Source organism: Branchiostoma lanceolatum, chromosome 1 (assembly GCF_035083965.1).
Source record: "Branchiostoma lanceolatum isolate klBraLanc5 chromosome 1, klBraLanc5.hap2, whole genome shotgun sequence".
Classification (NCBI taxonomy): domain Eukaryota; kingdom Metazoa; phylum Chordata; class Leptocardii; order Amphioxiformes; family Branchiostomatidae; genus Branchiostoma; species Branchiostoma lanceolatum.
Genome location: NC_089722.1, coordinates 33,244,398 through 33,268,497, shown reverse-complemented (window position 1 = coordinate 33,268,497; position 24,100 = coordinate 33,244,398). Strand labels below are relative to the sequence as shown.

The window sequence follows — 24,100 nt, the reverse complement described above, 5'->3', positions numbered from 1 at the left end:
CATGCTTCAAATTTTGGCACCAAAGGTTATTAGACTTTTATGAATGTACTTGCAGCTGATGTGTGCTATGTTAATTGATGTATAACAAATTATTATTCATTACCTCCTCTAAAACACTATTGAACTAATTCAATCCCAAAAAGGGCGAAAAAACAGCTTAAATTGCAAAAACTGAACCAGAGAGGGACACTAGTCCCCCTCAGAGGCTTTTCGATACCACAGGTCCAAGTTTGAAAAACAAACGGCTAAAAAGGCGATAAACTCGGGAGCGAGGCACGCACTCGTGATCTTAGCCAAAAGGCCGAGAAGCGATAAATCGGATGAGCTTGACCACTAGCCCTCCTCCCCCGGGAACGAGTCAAATTATAGAAACTTAAGCCACTATCTCACTGGACCTGCGTCAAGTTGGCGACCTCAAATGCACAACGTATGGTTGTGACTAAACATACAAAGCGTGAAAACTATTTTTATTTCAATTTTTTTTTTTGATCGCCGAAATTCGTTGAGAGCGCTCTCAAATCACTCGTTCAAAGCGGACGTCGCAAATTTGTGAGTTAGTTATCTGTTGACGGTCATCAAATGTCCCGATACCAGTGGATTTTATCTTGGTAGATATTTTAGGCTACTTGATGCTGACAAACAGGCTAAAATACCAGTATATTGTATAATTGTAGCTTCTAGGAATGGCTGTTAGTAGAGATAGAACAAATGTGATTAGACTTGGAACGAAAGCCATTTGAAAGCAAATTATATTTAATGTCGGTATTGATGCACAGTAAATTTGCATCTTAGTGCTCAATGGACAATGAAAACAATGAACATTCAGTGTCGAGTGTACATGATTATTTTTCAAATACGTCATTGCTTTTTTCCAGGGATGGAGTCGAGCTACTGATGGATGACGTTGTGATCGGCCGCGGTATCCTAGTCATGCTGGACGGATATAGGTAAGCTCATCCCTCAACAATCTAAACTGGCCTTAAACCAAAATACGGTTCAACTTCCAGTTTATTAGTTCTCTGTTTCTCACGTTGATTATTAAGCAAATGTAAAACATAGTCTTGTAAAGTATAGTCAGACGACATCAGAATAATTGGCCAAGTGTTGGCGGTACAAAGAGCTGTCAAAGATGCAAACAGTAACGAAGAGTGTGCCAAGGCTCTTCATTCAATACCTATGCAAAATATCAACCCATACAACAGTACCAGTAGACTTTTCTTAAAACAACATTTTTCATATATGTTTTTTTTTCTATCTTTAGTGATAACGAGCTGAAAAAACTTGTCTTTGTTCCTGTTCACTATCTTCGGAACTTAATAAGCAAAGCAGTCTGCAACCATTTTACTCTGTTACCGACGTCTATATTTCTTTCACAATGCGCAGTTTCCGGGGAGGTGAATGATGTAGTGGGTGCTATACAACTGGCTAAGAAGACGGAAGAGCGGGGAGAAGAATTTCAATCGTCAGAGGTGTCATGGGAGCTCCACAGTCATTTCAAGTGGGGGGACGTGGATATTGGCAACATAATCTCCTGGGATTATGTGAATCTCCGCCACAAGGAGAGGGGGGGGGACTTGTCTCCACCAGTGGAACTAGGCAAATGGATAGCCGTCGCGTATGACAATGAGGCCGAACACAGAGCACATACTGATGCTGGATGTGGGGAAGTATGTTGTCCCTTGCCACCAGGGCTTGAAGAACTTGTATGATCAACACATGGAGGGCATTTAGATTGTTTCCCTATTAACTGTATCGATAGTAACTGAAGTTGATTTTGATGGGATTACATGCAAATACAGTTTTTCAAGCATCACTAGTTATAGACAATTACGATTGTATAATTTAGTTTAGTCCCTTTTATGCCTACTTTGTATCCTGTTCTTTTATCTATGTTATTTGCAATTAGCCTTAGGGCAGGAATTTGCAATAAACTTAAACCTATATGCAAAGCTGTTAGCAATGCTTATTTGGCGATATATGTTAGATAATAAGGTAACTAGCAGTTTGTATATAAATTTCGTGTGTATACATGGTACCCCGGAGTTAGGAGGGATATGGGCGGAATATGCTGTATTTGCTCGCGCAAAATTTGCCTTTCTAGTGCTTTATAACTTTCCGACATGAACGTCAACGAGAGAGATTCGTGAGATTGGTTCTTTTCTTCTGTGCCCTTGGGTTAGCTTAGAAAAATGAGCGGAATTGCTATCTTAAAGTGTAAACACAATCCATTCCGCTCCTATCTCTCTCTATTTACTATTATGAATTATACATTTCTCACTGTACCTCTGCAAATCTAAGGTTGCCTATTGATATTCTAACTGTTCTATCCAGATTAATTAGCACTTGAATATCACTAAATGAATAACGAGTACTAAGTATATGTAAGTCAATTTCATATATATTTTGATATTTGGCAACATCGAGGCACATTTTCTTGGTTCTCAAACATCTCAATTTGCAAGATACAATTATAGCAAGAAGTTGATATGAGACCTGAGAGGAAAACTCCATTCTTTATGAACATCCCATTGTCGTTTGCCATGGTTGTCTTTTTACGAAATGAACATTTACATTCAAATAGTTCGCATATTACACATGATAATGTATGATAAATAATTATTACATCGAAATTGTAAAAGTACTGTCATTTTAAAACAATATCACAATGTTTCATTTGTATGTGCCGTATTCCTATTTGCAAATTGTGTACTTCCTAAGTAGTAACAATTGGTTGATAAAATGAAACTTTTGAAGTTTATGAAATTTGTAACCAAGTACGTCATATGCTGCTAATGATAATCTTCTTCTATATATAATACAATAAATGTTTCACTTCTAACCATACTGGTTTTACAATATCACAATAATGATAAGAATTGCTCAACATAATCCACACAGTTACAAAACAAACATTTGTCATTCTCTGTGATGCCTTGCTTATAAAACATAGCACTTGTGGGTCTGTCAAAGACTGATGTGAAAATCAAATTGTTGTAAACGTTTGTCCCAAACGCCTTTCTCTGTGGGCTTGGCTGCTTTTGGTGAGTTTAAAACATTTTTGAAAAATAAGTTGCTCTGCTTCCTTGGGAGTCAATGATATCGTTAATATACAAAATATTTTTCTGTTTGCAACTACGAAAGTATAACGTTTTACCTTTAGAAGTGATACAATGATTTTTCCACTAACACATCACAAGTTGATACAATTGTCTTTATTTCTTTCCAAGTTTGTATTGATTCAAAACTACATTCTATGTTTACTCCCTGAAACTAAGTGCAAGAAAATGTATACTACTATATTCCCTGCTTATGCACAGATTAAGAATTGTTGTCCCATACTAAAAAAAATGGTATATCCTTTTTTACAATCATTGTCTTTGCATTACTAAGAACTTCACACTTTCTAAACCTTTCTTAAAAGACACACAAAAAGATTAGATAATTTAGCGTTGAATGTGTTTCACGAAGGTTATAAAAGATATAATTCATCTTCAGATTAATCAAACTTTTGTAATTCTCCTGAGCAGATGTTATCTGAGATTTGTTTTATATCATTTAACTTCAATCACAACAACATTTTGAAAAATAACTTGCTTATTCAACTCCAATACTTGAGTTGTACCTCTTGGTCTCCTCCGGGATCTTCTAACTTGGCAGTTTTCTGCAGCGGTAGTGACAACTCTGTAGCCTAGGTACCTCCTGTAAACGAATGAAGTACGGTTAGCAAAATAAGGGCTGTTTTTGACTGCTTTTAAGTAGGAAAAGCGGGAAATTAACGTCGATATCAAACCATTTTATCGCTAGAAACAATGTGCCTATATGGTGTTAAGTACCTAGGACAACCTGGCAAGAGAAGAAATACCGATGACCGCATCCCGTGTCCGTCCACTTTCCTCCAGACGAAAGTATACATCCAGCATTCTCATGGTTCACATGTGTTAAGCCCAATACGGACTACCGCGATTTAATTGGCGCATGCGCTGTTTACGAAAACAATCAAATGCCACGAGATTTGAGTGAGAAATGGCGAGAAGAGCCGTTGCCAGGGGCAACTGGGCGGGAAAAAATCATGGCGGCCATTGTCGCGCTTGAGCCGAAGAACGAACACGTAAAACAATAAAGCTCACCGCATCACGAAATTTCCTCTGACTCTTCTCTTTCTTGTGTATCTTATGATAGAAATAGTATGTACTTTACTTCTATGGTAAAATAAAGATTACCCCTGGTGTTTTACCGATAAAAAAAGGTCGTAAAGCGATATCAGACGATAATGGGTACAAGGAAATCGTGCAGCGACGACTGTCAGACGAGGGTGACAGCGGCTCCCGAAATCGACTTCTTACGTATTTAATCAAGTTTTCCCGAATACAACGTAATTGTTGTCTCAAGGTTGATTGGTTTGTTTTCATTTATTTCTACTAGTTTTTTGTCGCAACTCTTTCTTTCCCGAAATAATTACAACTTTCTGTGGAGGCGGGGCGGTGGCGTAGCCCCTGGCACACCCGGAAGTAACTATGGCCGAGTCAACTCTGGGTCCGCACATTGAAGTCTTCAAAACCTGTGCCGTCTGTGTGGTTCTACGCTTCAAACAACGGCCGAGAAGCGAAAGAGCATCAAGCCTTTGCTATGCATAGACTATAAGGTCAAAATCATGGAGACTTTTGGTGCTGATGTGCCTACGGACCAAACTCACATGCACCTCCTCCCCCCCCCCCCCCCCTACTACTGCGAGAAATGCAGGAAAAAACTGTCAAATGCCAAGTACAACGGGGGAAAAGCTGCTGTCCATCTGTGGACAGAACACAGCCCATCTGACCAGTGTTTCGCTTGCAACACAGTCAGTGAAATCTCTAAAGGAGGCAGGCCAAACAAGAAAGTGGGAGGTTCTAGGAAAGATGGTATATGTAGCTCAGTAGCAACTTGTCAGACACACAGCACAACCACCGGTGATACATGTAACTTGCCTAACTCCAGCAGCCGTACCTGCGGGGAAACCCCACCCACTCACCTTGTCCCCAAATCTTCACGCGCCCCGTTGTCGCCTATTCCTATGAACACACCTGCTGCCATCTCACCAGTGCTCTTACCTGTTCCTGTACCTGTTCCTGTCCCAAACGTGTCTGATGCTATCAGGATTGTGTCAGATGTTCTGACAAACACAGAACAAACAGAGCCACTGAGACAGTGGAAGAAACAGATGTTAACCCCTCTGGTTAAGAGAAAGGTGGCGACAGCACAAGATAAACAAACGATCCAATGCCATACAGGTTGACAAGTGAGTCATCACTTTATTTCTTCAAAAGAACACACTTATTGATCTATCAATAAAATATTACACATTGTCAACTTAATGCATTACTAGAAATTGTTAATACAAAAAAATATGAAATTCACAGCACTATCATTTTTCAGAATATTATATGTTTATGATCATACAAATCATAAAATTATAATAATTCCCTTGCTGTACTTGCTTTGACATTCTGTGCAAACTACATGTACAACAAGTTACTATTCAACTTAAGCATCTTGCTATAACCCACCTGAGTACTTAATGTTTAACTAGAGCTTTCATAAACAAAGAAAATTGATCCTTTGAAATCATACGATCAAACAATAATATTGTACTGATATTCTTATTTCTATCAGCCAATCACACTGTGCAAGATTACCAAGGCCAGGAAGCCAACTTCAGAGGTGACAGATGCAACAGCAAGGAGCCGTACGTTGGCAAGTGCGGGGGACGAACACTCTCAGCTACAGAGCGAGCCGAAGATCAATCCCCGGGCTGAGCTGCAGACCATGCTGAGAAACATGGACCTGGCAACAATCAGGATTTCAGACGGCCATCTCCTCACTGCCCAGACTGACATAGGGATCAACTGGAATCAGACAAGACAGCTGAGGAGGTATACTGCACAGAAATACTATACCATACACCTGACATACACATCACAGCAAAAAATGTGATTTATCTATAGTGGGTATTTTCAACTTTGCTTTCTATGAAGTGCTGCATCACTACAAGAGAAAATAAACTGTTTTTTTTTTCAATCTTCTGTGTACAGGTGGCTCAAAGGGTATGGCATCACTGTGAAGTCGGAGAGAACATCACGCAATGTCGCACAGAGCCTAATATCCGAGGTGAAAGTCAAGTGTGACCTTCTACCGTTCACCGTCAGACTGCATGATGGGGCATCCAGTGTTGAGGCCATTCCCTGCGCTTCCATTCCATTGGATGCTGCAGTGTTAGATCACATGACAAGGAGTGCAAATAAGCAGTAAGAATTGTTCTTGCTAACTAATCAATACCATAAATCATGTCATCTTTTCTTTACGAAACTATAATGATCAGTTCTACCAAACTGAGCGGATATGAAACTTAAAGAGTGATCATTTACTTAACGAAAATATGATTTCATTGAAACATGATGAACATGATGTCCTTTGTGCATCCGTTATTTTGTACCCCTCTATTAGAAAACTGACATGGCACGACGGAGCCATCCCCGCTGATGAAGTATGGATAAAAGTGGCAGGTGACCATGGGGGAGACCTGTTCAAGATAGGGGCACAAGTGCTAAATAAAGCATCACACAATTCAAGTGGAAACACAATGATTCTTTGCTGCTTCGCAGCGAAAGACAGTAGGGTGAATTTAGTCACAGGCACAGCACACATCAACGCTGACATCAAGTCACTCACAGAAAGGAAATGGAAGTAAGTATATTTCTAAGAATGATGCAAAGAAATCAAAGTCTCTATGAATGCACTGGAAACATAATCATTGATAATGACAACTTTGTGACAACAAACGTGCCACATTGTTTCCAAAAATGTCCCATTTCTGACAGGTCAAATTCATAACTTGATATGCTTACATATGTATCACCTATCGTACAACACAGGTCCCCAGACGGCCGAGAGTGTTCCCTCAGATTGTTCGGCGCCTCAGACTACGCTCTTCTGTGCCAGTGGTTCGGGATCTCTGGGCCCTGTGGTAAGTGAAAGCAGTTCAAAGGTTATGCGTAACAAACATATACATATAAATATATTAAGTTGAGAAAATATCATGATATGGCTGAGAAACAGAACAGCTCAAAATCAATTGTTTTTTTATTCATTTAGCATTGAAATGTGATGCTTTCTTGTAACCTGTGCAGGAATACACCCATGCCTTTGGTGCGAAGTCACTAGAACATCTATGGCCAAGCCACAGGCAGAAAGGGAGGTGGAAGCCCCTGCAAGGTCACTGCAGAGCCTGGCAAGAGACTACAGGGAATTCATCGAGCACGGACGTGGTCAACTAAGTAAGGCAAAGAACTACCGAAACGTGATTGCGCCTGCAATGTTTGACATTGCTATTGATCAGGTTAGCAAGACTGTATATTCAAGGCAAATAAATTTTGTACCTCCTCCTGCTTGTAATTATGAAATACAGACTTAGAAATACTGATTTTATACGTATCTACTTTTACTCCAATGGCAAATTCTTTATCTGCAAAGTTTGTAGTTAAATACATGTATATTAATGCAGCTGGCTCTTCTTGTCTATTCTGTCTGTTCAACACAGGTATGCCCTCCAGCATTACATATATGCCTGGGCATATACCAAAAGATATTTTAGATGATAGAAGCGGACCTGCACGACTTGGATGTGATCCTTGCCTCACACCTGGTGAAGGACATCCTCCCAGATGAAGGTGTGGATGAGGCGGAGGTGCTCCACCATCACCTGCTACATGAATTGTCTCCGTACGTGCTGGCTGTGGATGAGGCGAGGCAGTTCCTCAGAGATGCGGAGGAACAGCGGGGTGAGATGGATGAGATGGAGAATGAGCTCAAGTGGGTGATTCTGAGGGCAGAGGGTGACCCTGAGGACAATGTCACACAGATGGTAGAGGCAATAGCAAGCCTACAGGACAAAAGAAAGAACATGGTGAGAAATCATTTTGATCCTGCTACATCTGTCCTTTCAGTTCTACTACTCGAATTTTTCCACACTGTACATTGTTACGAATTCAGTATCTGAAGACATATTTTCTGCTCAAAAAACAACAACAAAAAACAGAAAGTTTAATGTTGAATAAAATTAAACTAAGAGGAATTAGACTAGCACTGAAGACTTGTGTTGGAAGCTTGCATAGATTTCAAATGTTATCTACCATATAGATGATTATTCTTCAGCTCTAAGTCAGGTTGTCACATGATCTGAGAGGTATAAGGAAAAAGCTTGTTGAATAAGCATTTTGGTTCAGTACAAAGACCTTACAGTCTGGTCTGGGTTGACATCTTGAAAAGGTGATAGTCACCTGTTACGTCAATCTTTCCAAAAATTTGTTAAATCTGAATAAATAAAGACATTACTCCTATGTCCATGCAGGAGAGCAAAGCTGACACGCTCATCAAAAAAGCAAAGGTCACAACAACAGATGGCCCTCTTGCAAGCCGGCTGGAAGAGGCACTTCAGAAACACCACGTCCGTCGCCAGGCCTACCACTCCCAGAGTTTCGTTGGGAACCATGTGAAGATCATGTTGCAGGTACTATTTTATTATCATAAGTGATAACAAAACAGATTTCAACTACAATTCCAATTTCCTGGCATTTCTGAAGTATTCTGAATTCAGACAAAAAAATGATAACTTTGTTTTACTATCATTCCTCTTTCACACTTTAGAAGGAGTCAATAGCAGACCTTACTTCAGTTGCGTCAGAAGCTGCCAGGGACATTGTGTCCAAATTCAACTTCCCCCTGACAATCATCACGAGGACACAGGCCATTGAGCAGAGATATAAGAAGATACTCAGCGAGTTCTCAGAGTGTCACAAGAGGTTCACTCATGGGAGCCGAATGGACACCGAGCAGATTGACCTGCTAGGTGAATTAAATTGCCTTTCTTTTGGACAAAAACTGTGTTGATATATACTGGTAGACTTGCTGTCATCTTTATTAGTACTTCTGTCACAAGCATACAAAGTAAAATATAAGTGTTATTATCATTATCATAAGAAAAATTAAATTAAAGATTGTGCATCCTACAACTACAAATTGATTATCATCTGAATTCTTTTAGTCTCCATTTTGTTGAGATGGATCAAAATTTTAAAGTCTCATTAGATTACTGTACACAAATGAGCTTTCATATTAGCACAGAGATGTTAATCTGTTATCTGAGTACACATCAGAACGTACAATCTCCCCAATGTCCTGAGTCATCAATGTAGGATAACACTAATCAATCAGGATAGCTAAAATGTTCTTGTACAATGTACTTACACAAATCATGTTCTCTTCCCTCTGTTCTCCAGATGAGAGAATAAGGCCCTTCTGCGCTTCCTTCAGGGAGATGTTTCGCCGGACGGCGACAATCAGGGACCCTGTTCAACAGTTGAAGTCCACACTTGAGGCGCATTTGCTACAAATAAGCCCAGACAAGTCTGGGGGGGTCCCAGAACCTACCAAAAGGAAACTGTAGACAGAGTCAGACAGGCCAGCCAAAAGGAGTCTATATTTTGTTAGAAATGTGTTCACAAAGATGCTCAGTGACATGTTGCCTGGGAAACTGTTAAAAAGAGTTTGTTAACTTACAATTGTATGGCACAAAGTGCATGATTGCACCATCACTTACTTGTCAGAGGCCTGTATTATATCAAATATGAATTAAAACTCTCATATCTCCTTAATTAATCAATTTGAATTGAAGCAGTATGGATATAATAACTTTCGATACAACTGTAGAACAATGTATGTATATATTGCACTGTGTACATTCAGTATGCTCCATAGATTGCGTTTGTGATAAAGAGCACTGCTATGTCATCTAAGATAAAGTTCTGTTATAATAATACTTGTGGGTATTTTCCTGTCAAATATACCTCTGACCTTGAACTGTGGCCCTGGATAAGATTTAGACGGATAAAAACAATAAACTTAAGAACCACCTGACGTTAAGGCTAACCATAACAGGTCATTACTGCAATGTTAAGGATAGGTAGAGATTTATGAGCAGGTATGACTTAACACAATTTGTATTGTGTTGTGTTGTGTTGTGTTGTGTTGTAAAGGAAAATAATAAATTGAACACCATATTGTAGTCAGAAACGTCTGACATCTACATAAATTCTAGGGATTATTTCATTTACTTGGAAACTGAGGAAAGCTCATGGGTGATTCCATATCCTACATGTAGCAGATACAATAAAGTATTCAGCAGAGTTTAAATCAATGTTGCATACTTCTTCTTGGTACTTGCATACAGTATCTACATAATAAATTATGGCAGGAAAAGGGTATGGGTACATTGCTGAAAAAATATTTTTTAACTTACTTGATGAAACGAAGTCGAGACGCTCCCCCCTACTTTGCCCCTCGCGGGGTTATCTGGAAGTAAATCAAGTTGAAGTTGAAGTTGTCTCTGTTTCGTCGGTCTGTGGTCACTTGTGATTTTTCTTTTCTTACAATACTCATGTGCTGCATATTTTTGTTTTGTTCTCATTTGGTATACTGAACAACACGCCTTGGTTGGGTTCCCTTTGAACGAAACGTGAAACACACGAAAAATCACACCACATGTCTCCCTTTTCTCCAGGAGGTCCAGGAGGCCCGAAACACACAGGACCAGCCGGCCCCACGTCTCCCTTTTCTCCAGAAGGTCCAGGTAGTCCAAGAGACACAGGAACAGCTGGTCCAATGTCTCCCCTTTCCCCTGGACATCCAGGAGGCCCAACAGGGCCAGCTATCCCAATGGAGCCGTTTTTGCCTGGAGGACCAGCTAGCCTAATGGCTCCTTTGATTCCTGTGGGGCCAAGAGGAAGGGCCTAGAAGCCTAATGGCACCATTATAACAAGACATTAAACAAAGGTCCAAAGACATTAAACAATCGTCTTACGATGCAGGTCGTTCAATCGTAGTTCAGTATTGTTCATGTCTTTAGACAATTTGGCCATCTCCTCAGAAAGACTGCTAGCTTTAACTGTAAAAAAAAGGAAATTACCTTGCTCAATTGATACCAATTAAACATACTACGAAGTGAAAGCACTTTTCATAAATGTATGATATTGAAAGACAAATCATTATATACAACTGGATAAGACGTGATTGCTTGTCAATTGACGACATTCATCCGTCTTCTCCATGATCAAGCGTCACTAAAATTAACAGTTCAGTCTTCCTAATGAAGCTATGAAGAGTTTTGGATCTCACTCAAAACGTCTGGAAAAAATCTCCGTACCACATCAGATGGAAAAGATCGCGATTTCGATTTGATATTTTATTTCCTTTTACCTTGATGTCTAACCTTCAATATAATGAAGCTATCAAATTTAAAATGACAAGTCCTTTTAAAAAAGCTGGTCTTGGCTTAAGCGCTTACAACTTGTATTTTCTTTAAAAATGTACAATAAGTTCATTACAGAAGTTATGAATGTAATTATTTACATTTGATCAAGCACCATAACATCAGCACTATGGTAATTAAGTGAACTAGAAGTTCATAACAACTATGCAAGATTCTATCTAGAAAGACTACTAAATGTCGAACAAGTATTCAATCCAATTTACAGGTAGCTCCTCTCTATTATACTGATTTCCACATTTATCACATTTCTTCATTATTTTGCCTGATAATTTTGCTAGAATTCATGAAAATTCACATATTTTGTGCCGTGCGGCGACATTTTCCCCGTCTGTGTTGTCTGCGAAAACTTCTGAATAAAGTCGATACTGAACAATGGAGCATTTGCTACCGTAACAAAGGATCGCTGTTTTTAGTGGAGTATCTTATTTTATTTCGCACTTAAGAATATACACACATAAGAAAGAAATACAAGGATAATTAAAACAGTGCAGGGCTGGCCAAAAAGCTTTTGCTTAATGTAAAGGCTTCCCTTTATCAAACCATAATATTTTTGTTGATCAGTTATACAAAGGAAATAAGTTGGATGATAAACAAAATGAAACAATGTAAAGGTCATGAGAACAATATAATAAAGAATTTACCATTAATTGAGAAATCATACATGATTATGAATGTAAACGAGAAGTATTAAACAAAATAAAAGCAGTGGACTGCTAGTTTACATTGGCAATAGTAGTTTAGTGGCGAGTGTTTGCGAGAATCATCTTAGCGCGCATAGTAGCCGCGCCGACGGATTTGGGAACTTTCTTTCAAAATCGGCAACACTGATTAAAATTTCTTGTTCATTAACATGGAAAGAGTTATTATCAACTGCAGTTACTGTATCTGATTCTACAGCAACGTTTGGCTCAGTATGATTTTATGTTCCATTACAATGAATAAAAAAAATTCAAAGGCCACGTTTGGAATCTATGAAGTCCTGTTCATAAGACAAAGGCGTTGTAAATATCAAATGGCTGTTTAAATAGAAAAATAAAGAAAGATGTCTGCACTCGGTATCGAACCGGGGTCCTTCGAATCTCCCTTAAGCCGGCGTCACAATTCTTGCGAGCGTCGGCCGACTTTGTAGATCGCCCGAAGCTCGCCGAATTTCAAAATCGCCCGAGCGTCGACCGTATTTTCCAATGAAAATCTTGGGCGACGTCCGTCGAACACTAAAAACTAAAAATCCCCCATGAGATGGTACCATCTCTTGGACATGGACGAAGTCAGAATTGAATAACCTGGTAAAAGGTCAATATTTGGATCAACTTTGATTGCTAAAAATCGCTCGAAGCCCGCGTAATCGACAGGACGTCGGCCGTACTTCGGCCGAAAATGCACATTTGAAGCTCGCCAACACGTCGGCCGAGATGAATTTCTTATTTGTGACGGGGGCTTTACCACGCGCGCAGTCCCACGACCAATTGAGCTTACTTGTAACTGGCCATTTAGAATTTTGACCAGCGTTTTTTAAAGATAATGATGTTTTAACCTCACCACGTGGTATTTTTTTTGTCGATTTTTGGTCATTTTCTTGACAAAATCAGTTTCATCTTGTGCAATTTTGTGACATCGATGAAATATGGCCATTTTTTTTATATTCGCCTTTGGTTGCCAAAGAAAAAAATTACCTTCAGTCATCCTTCTCAGTTTGACAATGTCTTCAGAGAGTTTGCTGACTCAAAACAGGCCGGAAGCAATCTCCGTAACACATCCGGTTGTACAGAATGATTACCTTCGCCGAGAAGGTTATGCAGAGGGTAGCGTTTGTGGGTGGGTGGGTGTGTTTGTGTGTGTGTTTGTTTGTAACGTACAGCATAACTCAAGAAGGCTTGGATGGAATGTCTTGATATTTGGTAGGTGGGTAGGTCTTAATGAGACATGGAAATGATTAGATTTTGGGTCCCCTAGCGGCTTGTTACGGTACTGCAGCGGAACGTCCTGTTTTGATATCTCGTGTTCTGGACATGCTATGGTCCTGATTTTTGAGTGGTAGATAGCTCTTTAGACAGAGAGTTAGTGGTATAGGTTTGGGCCCCCTAGCGGCTTTTTCTGGAACTGCAGGAGCAGGTTTTGCTTCAGACTTTGAAAGGGAATAACTCAAGAAGGGCCAGATGGATGGTCATGATTTTTGGTAAGCAGATAGCTTGAGTGATGATGTACATGATTAGATACTTATTATGCAAATCAGTATCTAATTTGCATAATTAATGAGGAAAGTTTATACATCTGCCAAATTCCACGATAGGACTCTCAAACATGTGACATATGTAACTGAAGAAGAGAGAAATATTAATAAATATCAACTATGCAAATGAAGACATCATTTGCATAATTAATGAGAAAATACTATGACTCAAGATGGGCTTGATAGATGGTCATGATTTTTGGTATATAGATAGCTTACGTGATGCTTTGTATGCTTGGACGATAGTTATGCAAATCAGATTCTAATTTGCATGATTAATGAGACAATTTAAAAACCCGCTGCGTTCCATGATATGACTATTGAAATATGTGACATTTGTAACTGAGGAATTTTGATAGATAAAAATATGCAAATGTAACCTAATTTGCATAAATAATGAGAAAGTACTATAATTCCATACAGATAAATGATGGCAATTTCATACTTGTGTCATTTGGAAGATATGTGAACATCGTTGAATCAAATTATGATGATAAGGACCTCATTTGCATAATTGATGATAAATGTTACTTTGTTAGCATAACCTTCTTTCTTAAGCTCATACTTCTGTTATTTGGGTGAAGACGATCAACTGGTATGATTTATAATTGATGAGAAACACTCCTTATACGTCAGTCATAAAGGTTAAAATCATTTGGCGAAGGTATGAGGTCGTGGAACTCTAGTTTGTCTTAAATTCCTTATAACCCCAAATGTAAGTAATCTTTGTCAATGTAATGAATCTATTTGAAAAAAAAACTACTAACGTTTAGTCATCCTATTCAATTTGACAATCTCTTCAGAGAGTTTGCTGACTGTAACTGTATTAGAAAAGGAATAACCTTGGATATTGACTACCAAATCAAAATACCAATAAAGCTATCAAGCAAACAATTGGAATTCAATAACATTTAAAATGTTCTCTCCTGTTCAGTTTATCAATCAGTTTATTCATGCCATTTCCTCAGAATGAGTACTGACTGAAACTGCATTAAAGAAGGATTAAGGTGGAAATTATCAGCAACTTTGGCAGAATAATACGATGAGCCCGTTTGATCGTGGATTACGTAAATAACTTGCAGATCTACATAATATATGCAAACCGATGTACACCTTAACTAAATTGCACATATCACAAACATGTCATTTTCACTATTTACCAGGATTTATGGCATTTTCGCATTGATTAGTGTTCAAATTGGCTATAATTCACACAATTGATATCTTTTACATAAAAAATGTTACATGATTGTAATACAACCCATATTCTGAACACCGCACGTCCTAATTTGCATAAATTAATCTTATTGTATTCATGTCTGACTATGTCTGACTACCGGTATACCGAATATCATGGAAAAACACAATAAAACTGGAGGTAATAGATTAATAAAACTAGAGTTCCACGAACACATTTTCTTCGCCAAATAATCAAGGCTTATTATGGAGAGTGATTAATATTTACATGCTTAACACCCCCTGCAAATTTGATCATGCACCATACCATTTGGAAATTATGATGGGGCTAATGAGTCCAGTCTAGATAGGGTTAAAGTTCATTTGGTGGTACAGGACTAGTATATGTGTAGAGTGTGCTGATGTATGTTATAACTGGTCATGAAAAATATGAGTATGTTGATATAATATGGGCCACAAAGGTTCGATATTGCAGTGTTGTAAGTTGAAAGTGATGATTAAATGGTACAGTCAATATAATTATATGAATGGAATAAATCTAGCAGTGGTGCAGTGTTGCTGCAGTGTACGCTCCAAGCAGGGGAGTGGGTCTGACTGGTTTTTAACGTGTTTTTAGGTGTTTTTGTCAGGCTTTCTATTTTTTCCCCTTTTAGTTATGTCGCCAACCGCGTTGAACGAAAATAGTCACCAATAAAGCTGTATTTATAGAGAACATTGTGGGGTCAGTTTTGACCCCATACGGTAAGATTAGTCGTAAAAAAGGTACGGTGGTTTGAGGGTTTTAATGACAAATCAACGCATATCGACACGTATTATCGTTTTCTTTGACGGTTCTTACATATTGAAATATGGGTCTTGAAAAGAACTTTTTATCATGTTTGGAAAACATCAGCTTTATTGCATGAAATTATACATGCAGTAATAGGAGAAATATTTCATTTTTTTCTTCGTTTAATATTTTCCGTGTTCGTCAAGTAAGATGTACCCATGTTGCGTAAATGCACAGATTCTCAACAACACACTTGATTTGTTTGAATAATATTATTACACAGACAGGGACAATGTGGCACTGCGCCCAAGATAGCTAGGTACTTTTAACAGTGCCACATGGAAAGAGCAACATTAACTTAACCAACGTATGGCAAAGATATGGACAATAGTAATGTATAACATACAATATTGTGCGCCAACATCCTATTTCAATAAGTCATGGAGAGATAGCTACAGATGACTTCTATATCTTATTAACGGGCGTGTGCATCAGTTAAACAGAGCTAGAGAAGCTTTGTGTCTTCCTCTTAACTTTGAGCTTTTTTTAGGAATTGCAGAATGAAGTGAAGTGCTTGAGACTTTTAAATATGCTTGACCCTAAGCGAGGATCTCAAAGTATAACCCAAGTGGCAAACCCATGCTTAGCGTTGCAGCATTGCTGAAATTTGTCAAGTGGTTTCATTAACATGAGTCAGGTTTGACAAGGAGGTTATGACATAAATGCATTGTAAAACTTCGCGGGGAAGACACGTAGAAACGATTCATGCGTACATGTAGGCTAACTAACAGGTTTTACTTTTGAAATGTACAATAACTATATCATTATACAATGAAGAGTAAAATACACTTCTCTTGATCTTCCCGTTTTAATTCAACTTTTGCCCAACCACAAACATATCATAAGCGCCGCACCCTCCTGCCTTATAAAGTTTTAATGGTCCAATGTCCAAAAGTTGGATCACTAGAATGTGCGGAGCGGACTAATTATTACTCTAGCAGGGATATTTCACACCACAGGCACCACTCAATAAGACAACCGGAGCAGCATCATTTCAGTTTAATTTTTTCTATTAAGCGTGTCAAACAAACGGTTTTTTTCAATGTGGCTTTTTAAGAGGCTCGGGCTAGAATGAGCACAGAATACAAACTTTCCTGAAACTTTTTCAAGGCCTACAACAAAGGAACTTACATGGATGTTCCATACGAGCAGTCCTGGCGCTGTGCTTCTTTTATTTAATAATACGACAACAGACGAAAAATATCGTGAAAACATTGTTAAGTGTTAAGTCGTCTTAATAAAGTGCTTCCATTTCCATTTTTTCTTCCTTTGTGATGCTAAGTATTTTGAAAGAAACGCTCCCGAAATAGGTAATGCATTTGATTTGACAAAATTCCTCTTAATTTCTAAAACGTTTTTCATATAAAAGAACACTAGGAAGATCTAAAGAATCTCTCTTCATAAAAACGTAGGCGTGGCTACCATTCTACAGCACTATTCCATTGCATTTTCATAATTTCTTCTGCTTCTGTACTATTTGACAAAGGACGTAAGGACATCCAGAGACCAAGGTGTTACTGGAAAGTTTTATAGCGGATTGTGGATGAGCCGTTGCACAGCTGTGGGGGGAGTTCCGCCTGTCGTCTATGGGCGTCCTGGAAAAAACAAGCATCATTAGCAGGAATGTATGAATGTGGTCTTCGTGAAGTAAATACTTAATTGAGCTTTGGCATGTTCAAAAGATGGAAGAGTTCCATGAAACGATGCACCTAAGAAGTACCTGCATCAGCCTGACATATGAAGCCAATCTGTGTGCCGCATGATGCGTCGTTCCACTGGTCTTTCTGGGTTGGGTAGTAATGAACGCAATCTTCGTTGCCCAAGTTGTTCGGTTCTCCCGGAGCCCAGGAGTTGTACGAGCCAATTGCAGAACCATCCACCCACTCAAATCTTCCCTCTCCGCGCTGATCGTCCAGGCCGAACCAGAAGGGTGCGTTGCCGTTTACGGACTTGCACAAGAAGATCAGGAAGGCGTTGGTCTCAGGGTCTCGGGGCATGGCAAGGGTGCCGCCGTCTTCACCACAGGCCGCAGCTGCTCCAAGGAAGGTCTTTCGTGTGTTGAAGGCCTTGTAGCAGATTTCATGCAACATTGTGTAACCTTTAGGACAAGAAACTGTAAAACAACATTCGCAATTAACAAAATGAAGATTAGACAGTAATATATCATTTACACTTACTTTATCAGAATATTAAACAGTCTGGTTTTGTGCTTTTATGTGATAACTTATGTTTGATATGACACACGTATACACTATATCAAAACATGATACCACCGCCAATACACGACAAAAGGATTATGATATGAATGTGCCAAGCATTGGTTTTTGTATGTGTAAATGTTCTCGCACTCATCTCGTGAAGACGCTGGTCCAAGAAGGTGGTTCGGCTTTGTTCCTTGTCCAGGTCGCGCTTTAAGGCGTCAAAAGAGATGGCCAATTCAGAAATCTCCTATAAACGTAATATGCATGTACATACGTCAGAATACACATCTTAAGAAACAAAATGGGGTGGTGAAGACACAAAAGTATTCAGTAGCCTCTAAAAATCGTAGCGCAAGCAATGTGATCAAAGTAGGTTGACAATAGATGTTGTGGTGCAAGAGTGTGTACCTTTTTATTGATGAACGTCAGAGGGGCGATTCCCACAGCGATTACGCCTATCGCCACGGCGATCCCGGCGACCATGCAGCTGAAACTACAAAAAGCACGGCGGCCGCTTAAATCACCCGGATATCCCGGATACGTGCGGTCTGTGAGAAGGAAAATGTCTTTCGCTCAGGTTATCGTTCAATATACGCCAAGCTGCCTACAGAACAGGGCAATTAATTCATTTTTGTATATATTGATAATGGAACAATTTACTACACTACTATCAGTTATCTCTGGGAACTTCTGACCCACAGACGAACGTACAACGTAAACTTTATAAATAACTTGACAATAAATGGAGTAAAAATTCATTACAATATACGTTAGAATACAATACATTCGAAATCTTAGAACAAAATCTGCACTAAAGATCTCTTAAACACGCTGTTTATCAAAGTGGCGAATTTATGTAACTTGGCGGATTTATGTTAATGGAGGCTCAATGATCACCGTATTCAGATATAGATCTGACTTCAGTTTCATGAAGCAGTAAAGTATGCAAGGATGCGTCAATGATCATATACCCTAGAAATGTTAACGTTACGCCAACTTAGCCCAAACCAGGCTCCAGAGGCGGCTGGAAAGAGTAGAAATTGGCCAAATAGACAGAAAAACATGCAAGAGGTGTAAGTCTTCTATAGGGGTACAGTTTGCCGCTCTAGGATTGCATATTTCACCCTCTTTTCCCAGCCGACTCCCTTAGCATACCATTCACTTTATTTGGCCAATTTCTACTATTTTCCCAGCTATCCGCGGAACCTGGTAAGGGCTTGAGCCATGAAGAAACTCCTCAAATCAACTAAATATGATTTTGGAAACGGTCAGACGTTTCAAGTAGCTTCCATTACTTTCCGTCAGTGATATTTGAGGACCAAGCACCGTACCCTATCTTAAAGAAATCCATTTTGATTGAGCAAATGTGCACTGAGAAGGACAAGGTACAAAAACGTCTGTTACCTCTAGACGTGTACGTTGCGTAATGTTTTGCCTCCTCGGCTTCTTCAGACGTGTGTGAGGACTCGCCTTTCTCTCCTTGTGACTTGTCAAAAGCGCCGTTGCCATGGCGGCCACGCCCTTTTGAGCTACTCTGACATACAGGAGGGGGTTGGGGCAGCGGCCCGCTGATTTGGTCGCTACCGGGGCCGGAGAAAGGCGACCGGACCGGCTCTGCTTGCTCGTACATTTTGACCGTGTTGTGCAAACAACAGGCGAACAACACAGCACCAAGCGTAAAGGGACATGAATATGGACTACGATTACAATGATTAGTCTGGAAAAGTGAGGATATCTCATATTTGCAAGACTCCCATATTTGGAGCGATGACGTTGTATGGGGTGGTGCGAAGGACGTTTTGTTTTTCTGCAAGTAGCAGACCAATTTTCAAGGAAAAGGGCGCTGGGAGGTAGAAAAAAAAAACGAAAACATCATCTTACAAGTCATTCCAGAATTCTAAATAAGGATTTTTGAGACCTGTGTGCATGCACCATCGCTACCATAGCGGACACGCCAAAGTCTCAACCACATTTCTTTGGTTGGTAGCATAATAGTAGAAATTAACTAAATTTGGGGTGGGAACATCAGCTTTAGCACAATATGTCCTGTATTACAATAAAGCCCTGAAAATTGGCTATAATAACTCACATTCCCTTAACTGTAAACACATAACTAGAGTTCCACTGCGGGGTAGAGGATAAATCCTTTTCTGGAAGGGTAGAGGATATATCCTTTTTCCTGGAAGGGTAAAGGATATATCCTTTCCTGGAAGGGTAGAGGCAATATCCTTTTTCTGGAAGGGTAGAGGATATATCCTTTTTCTGGAAAGGTAAAGGATATATCCTTTTCCTGGAAGGCTAGACGATATATCCTTCCTGGAAAACTAAAGGATATATCCTTTTCCCTGCACTAGAGGATATATCCTTTCCCTGGAAGACTAGAATGCTAGAGGATAAATACTTTCTTTAGAAGGCTGGAGGATATATCCTTCCCTGAAAGATTTGTGTTTCTTTGCAACATTGATCTCTTTTTTACCCCATAACAATGATGCACGCCTTTATCAATTAGTAGGATACTACATTTACGAGCAATGTATGTAAGAATATGAACAAGTAAATCACAATCCAAATCTAAAGGGGATAATCCTTTTTTTTACCTTTTTCCGTCTTAAGTCTGAACTTTTAACCCTCAAACCACCATAGCTTTTTTACGCCTAATCTTACCGTGTGGGGTCAAAACTGACCCCACAATGTTTTCTACAAATACAGCTTTATTTGTGACTATTTTTGTGGTTTGTATTTATGTATAGTTTGAGTAATCTATAAGGGACAGTTTGACATGATTAAGCGTGAATAATTTCTGCTTATTATCATAATTTATGCAAAAATAGGAACATCGTCTTTTGCAACTAACGCTATTCAGACAAGTGGGCTCTTTTAAAGCCCGCGCCTACACTTGATGTCATATAGCATCTGAATGTCTTAAGCTAGAACAACCAAACTTGGTCACCTTTGCTAAAATTTCATTGGCAACAATTTAAAAGTAATGAAATAACTAATCAATGTTTTCATGTTGCTATGGCGACCGGTTTCTGAGAGCCATATTTGGAAAAAGTCGCTAATTTTGGATTTTACAATGTAATTCTAGGGCTTTCTTTGTAAACTGCACTTATTTTCTTATATCAACACTAACCAATGTTATTCACTATCACTTTTATGATATGATATTCATAATTTATGCATATTTGATTACGTCATCGGTCAAAATCAAAGATGGAGGACGATATAATTAGATGCGCTATAACCGGCTATTTCAACCTCAAATCTCATCATCACCATGTTTATTTAAACTGAAACAATCTTAATATAAACGTTTTGGTCCATTTGTATTGTGTTATTAGGTTATATGATGAAAAAATGCATTTGAAATAATTCAAGATGGCGGAACCAAGATGGCGGATTTCGCTAGAGTAACCCAATATGAACATGATTCATATGACGTCATTTTGACGTTGTTCCTGTTGCCATCTACAAATAACGTCTTTGAATATATCATGATTTATCATACAGTATTTCTATTTAAGTTTTATCGGGTACCTTTGAGTTATATGAAAATACCAAATTTGTTGGTTTTCGTCAATATAATCACATTAATGACGTCATAATACGTCGCAACGTCACTGATCTTTACGTTCATTAAAAAAATGTTTTCTTCACGTTTCTACAAAATTAAATTTTGTAACTATGATCATAATAACCCTTATCATACATGTTACTAGATGACAAGTATCAAACAATAGGGAATATAAGTGCAGATTTTGCTGGGGTCAGTTTTGACCCCACTGGACCACGCGTAAGCTTTCTAGGACAACTTAATCAACAATGAGCCAATCTCGGTAAAAACTTGTGAGAAGTTATAAGACATATATACAAACAAACTCATTGAAGGAATTTTGTTTTCAGCTCAAAATGTCAAAATGGCACATGTTGATATACGCCTGGGGTCAGTTTTGACCCCATACGGTGGTTTGAGGGTTTAGATGACAAAATGTTGGAAATAAAGCTTGATATGACATAACAACAATATTTACAGACACTAACAAATTCAAAAAGACATTTATACTGTCTTAGATCTGTGGAACGTCCCTCGTCTAGCCGGGCACGGGGAATATTTTTTGTCTTGGCCAGCCACGACACGAGGGAATTTCCGAACAATTTCTTAGATGTTATAAGGTATGACCACTCTGTATAACACACGACTATGAGATGAAATGGTCGACATAAACAGTACAGACACGGGTTTATCAATATTTAAAAAAAATTCCAAGTCTTACCCCTTTCTGTTTCCTTCTTATAAATTTGCAAGTATCCTTTATCCTTTGACTGTTTACAAGAAAAGTATCATGACATGTTATATGTTACCAACACCTGAGACCAGTATGCACAGAGAAACGTTGAAACAGGTGTTTGAAAATGCCTATTGAATAACACAGTATAAAACAATACATGTTTGGTTATCTACGTGATCCCCCATGGAACCGAAACATTACCAAGCAGAGACTTCGGTCGGGGGCTATTAGTCGCCGCTATGTCTTACGTAGTCGCCGCGATGTCTTACGGCGAAGAGAGCCAGCCGTAGCCTCCTTCGCAGATTTCCTAGAACGGCGGCGTATTTGGGGGAGGGGGGAGGCGGGTTGTGGTTGACGCGATTTCTTACACGGACCAAGGTTTTCTAATGCCGGCAAGGGAGTTTCGCTGCCGAGGGACGACCGCCTTTCCCTCGGCGACATAACTCCCTCGGCAGCAAAACGCCCTTGACGGCATTAGAGAACCTTGTCCCGTGTAAGAAATCGCGTCACCCGCCTCCCCCAAATATATGAATACATACGACGCCGTTCTAGGAAGTCTACGAAGGAGGCTACCAGCCGTAAGATTTCGCGGCCACTACTAGCCCCCCCACCGAAACCTCTGCTGGAGAATAACTTTGGAGTCTTGATGTATACGATGTAGAAGGGACATTCGAAGGGCTCGGAGTTGGTGCTGGACATATACCGGATGGGTTATCATCATATGACTTCAGGGGTGCAGTCCAAAGTTAGTGTCCTCTGCGTACGCGTGTTCGAGTCGTACTCTGCGCTCTCCTGTCGTGCTCTGCTAACATACAGTATTAACCTGTTTAAACGCGTTGGCTCGGACATCTTCATTGAAGTCATAAACATCAGAATTGTCCTCTTCGCAGCCGCTGTGATTGGTGGCTGGGACAGGCTGGTACTCTGAACTGAACTGGTTTGTACCTGGAATTGGCAGATACAGGCTCGACAAGAGGAAACACGGCTGCTCCTGGCTGAGTTGACATGATCTGGGGCTGGACAATTTGCAACATCCACGGTATGAGGCAGGTACAGCCACCCTTGCAGTCGCACCGAGTCTGATCCTTGTCTTCTGCCCGAACTGTGTGGTATTCTGTTCTCTGTAAAGACAGAAATACGAAAGGAAAAATTGTAAAAATAAGGGAAATACGATCAGATACGTGAATCAATACAGAGCGATTGGCAGCATACACCCCGACAAACCAACCGTTTCGACGGGCAAAAGAGCAATAATTAGAAAACGCATCACTTCTTGGGTCTAATATGTATTCAAACCATACCCACGCCGTAGTTATATCTGTTCTAGATATTTTCTAGGCTATAGTTATGCTTTATGGCTGCGCTCATTAACATACAATTGTCACATTGGTGTCAGTTAGCCCTACCCCGTGCCACCCGCTACCTAAATTGTTTGTCAGCTGCATGCACTGCAAACTGTATGATCTCCAAGCGGACGGGTGGCGCCGACGTCTTGTGGTTCAGGTTGCTAACTCAGAGCCTGTCCAGGTTCGAATTCCTGACAGATATTGATGCTGTAGCATTTACAAGAAAGCGAAAGCATACATTTTCTGATCAAATTCCATGGATCCTGGGGCCCAAATTCGACCCTAGGGTCGACTCCAGCTCTGACATGTTATGAGAGATTGCATTCGTCATTTTGGATAGTGACGTAAAGCCGGCTGTCCTGTGTATGCATCAAACCTATGCACGTAAAAGGACGCAACACACTTATCGAAAGAAAAATAGGGGGGTGACCCAGTGTGCTTGGCCAGAAACGCGAGCCGTAGCGAAGCCGGAATGCACTACCACTAGCTACTAGAAAAAAAGAAGCATGCTTCACCTCAACTGAAGATGACTGCTTTATCAATCGCCTACCTTACAATACCAGTTTCACCACTTATTCTCCAAGCAGATGTATGCTATCAGAAAGAAGAGCAGACACATACACAGATATATACAGCCAGACACATGCTC

General features: G+C 39.6%; 2 protein-coding genes and 1 long non-coding RNA gene across 4 annotated transcripts in view; 1 reads left to right on the top strand and 2 right to left on the bottom strand.

Annotated features, from left to right (window-relative positions):
- The first annotated feature begins 7,579 nt into the window (after positions 1 to 7,579).
- On the top strand, positions 7,580 to 9,315 carry LOC136423645 (uncharacterized). The gene is made up of 4 exons (XM_066411939.1): positions 7,580 to 7,939; positions 8,384 to 8,542; positions 8,680 to 8,834; positions 9,312 to 9,315. Exons 1-4 carry the CDS (start codon positions 7,628 to 7,630, stop codon positions 9,313 to 9,315), a joined length of 630 nt encoding a protein of 209 aa, XP_066268036.1. The 5' UTR covers positions 7,580 to 7,627.
- Positions 9,316 to 16,599: 7,284 nt separating this feature from the next.
- Positions 16,600 to 18,059, bottom strand: LOC136428149 (perlucin-like protein). Its single transcript, XM_066417469.1, has 2 exons — positions 17,336 to 18,059; positions 16,600 to 17,210 (listed from the first exon to the last, which is right to left on the bottom strand). Exons 1-2 carry the CDS (start codon positions 17,703 to 17,705, stop codon positions 17,200 to 17,202), a joined length of 381 nt encoding a protein of 126 aa, XP_066273566.1. The 5' UTR covers positions 17,706 to 18,059; the 3' UTR covers positions 16,600 to 17,199.
- A 171-nt stretch (positions 18,060 to 18,230) lies between these two features.
- Positions 18,231 to 24,100, bottom strand: part of LOC136420525 (uncharacterized) — a 14,915-nt gene continuing 9,045 nt past the window's right edge. For both annotated transcript variants that reach the window (XR_010753244.1, XR_010753246.1), the window contains exon 4: positions 18,231 to 23,226. This is a non-coding gene — a long non-coding RNA (uncharacterized lncRNA). The remainder of the gene's footprint in view (positions 23,227 to 24,100) is intronic.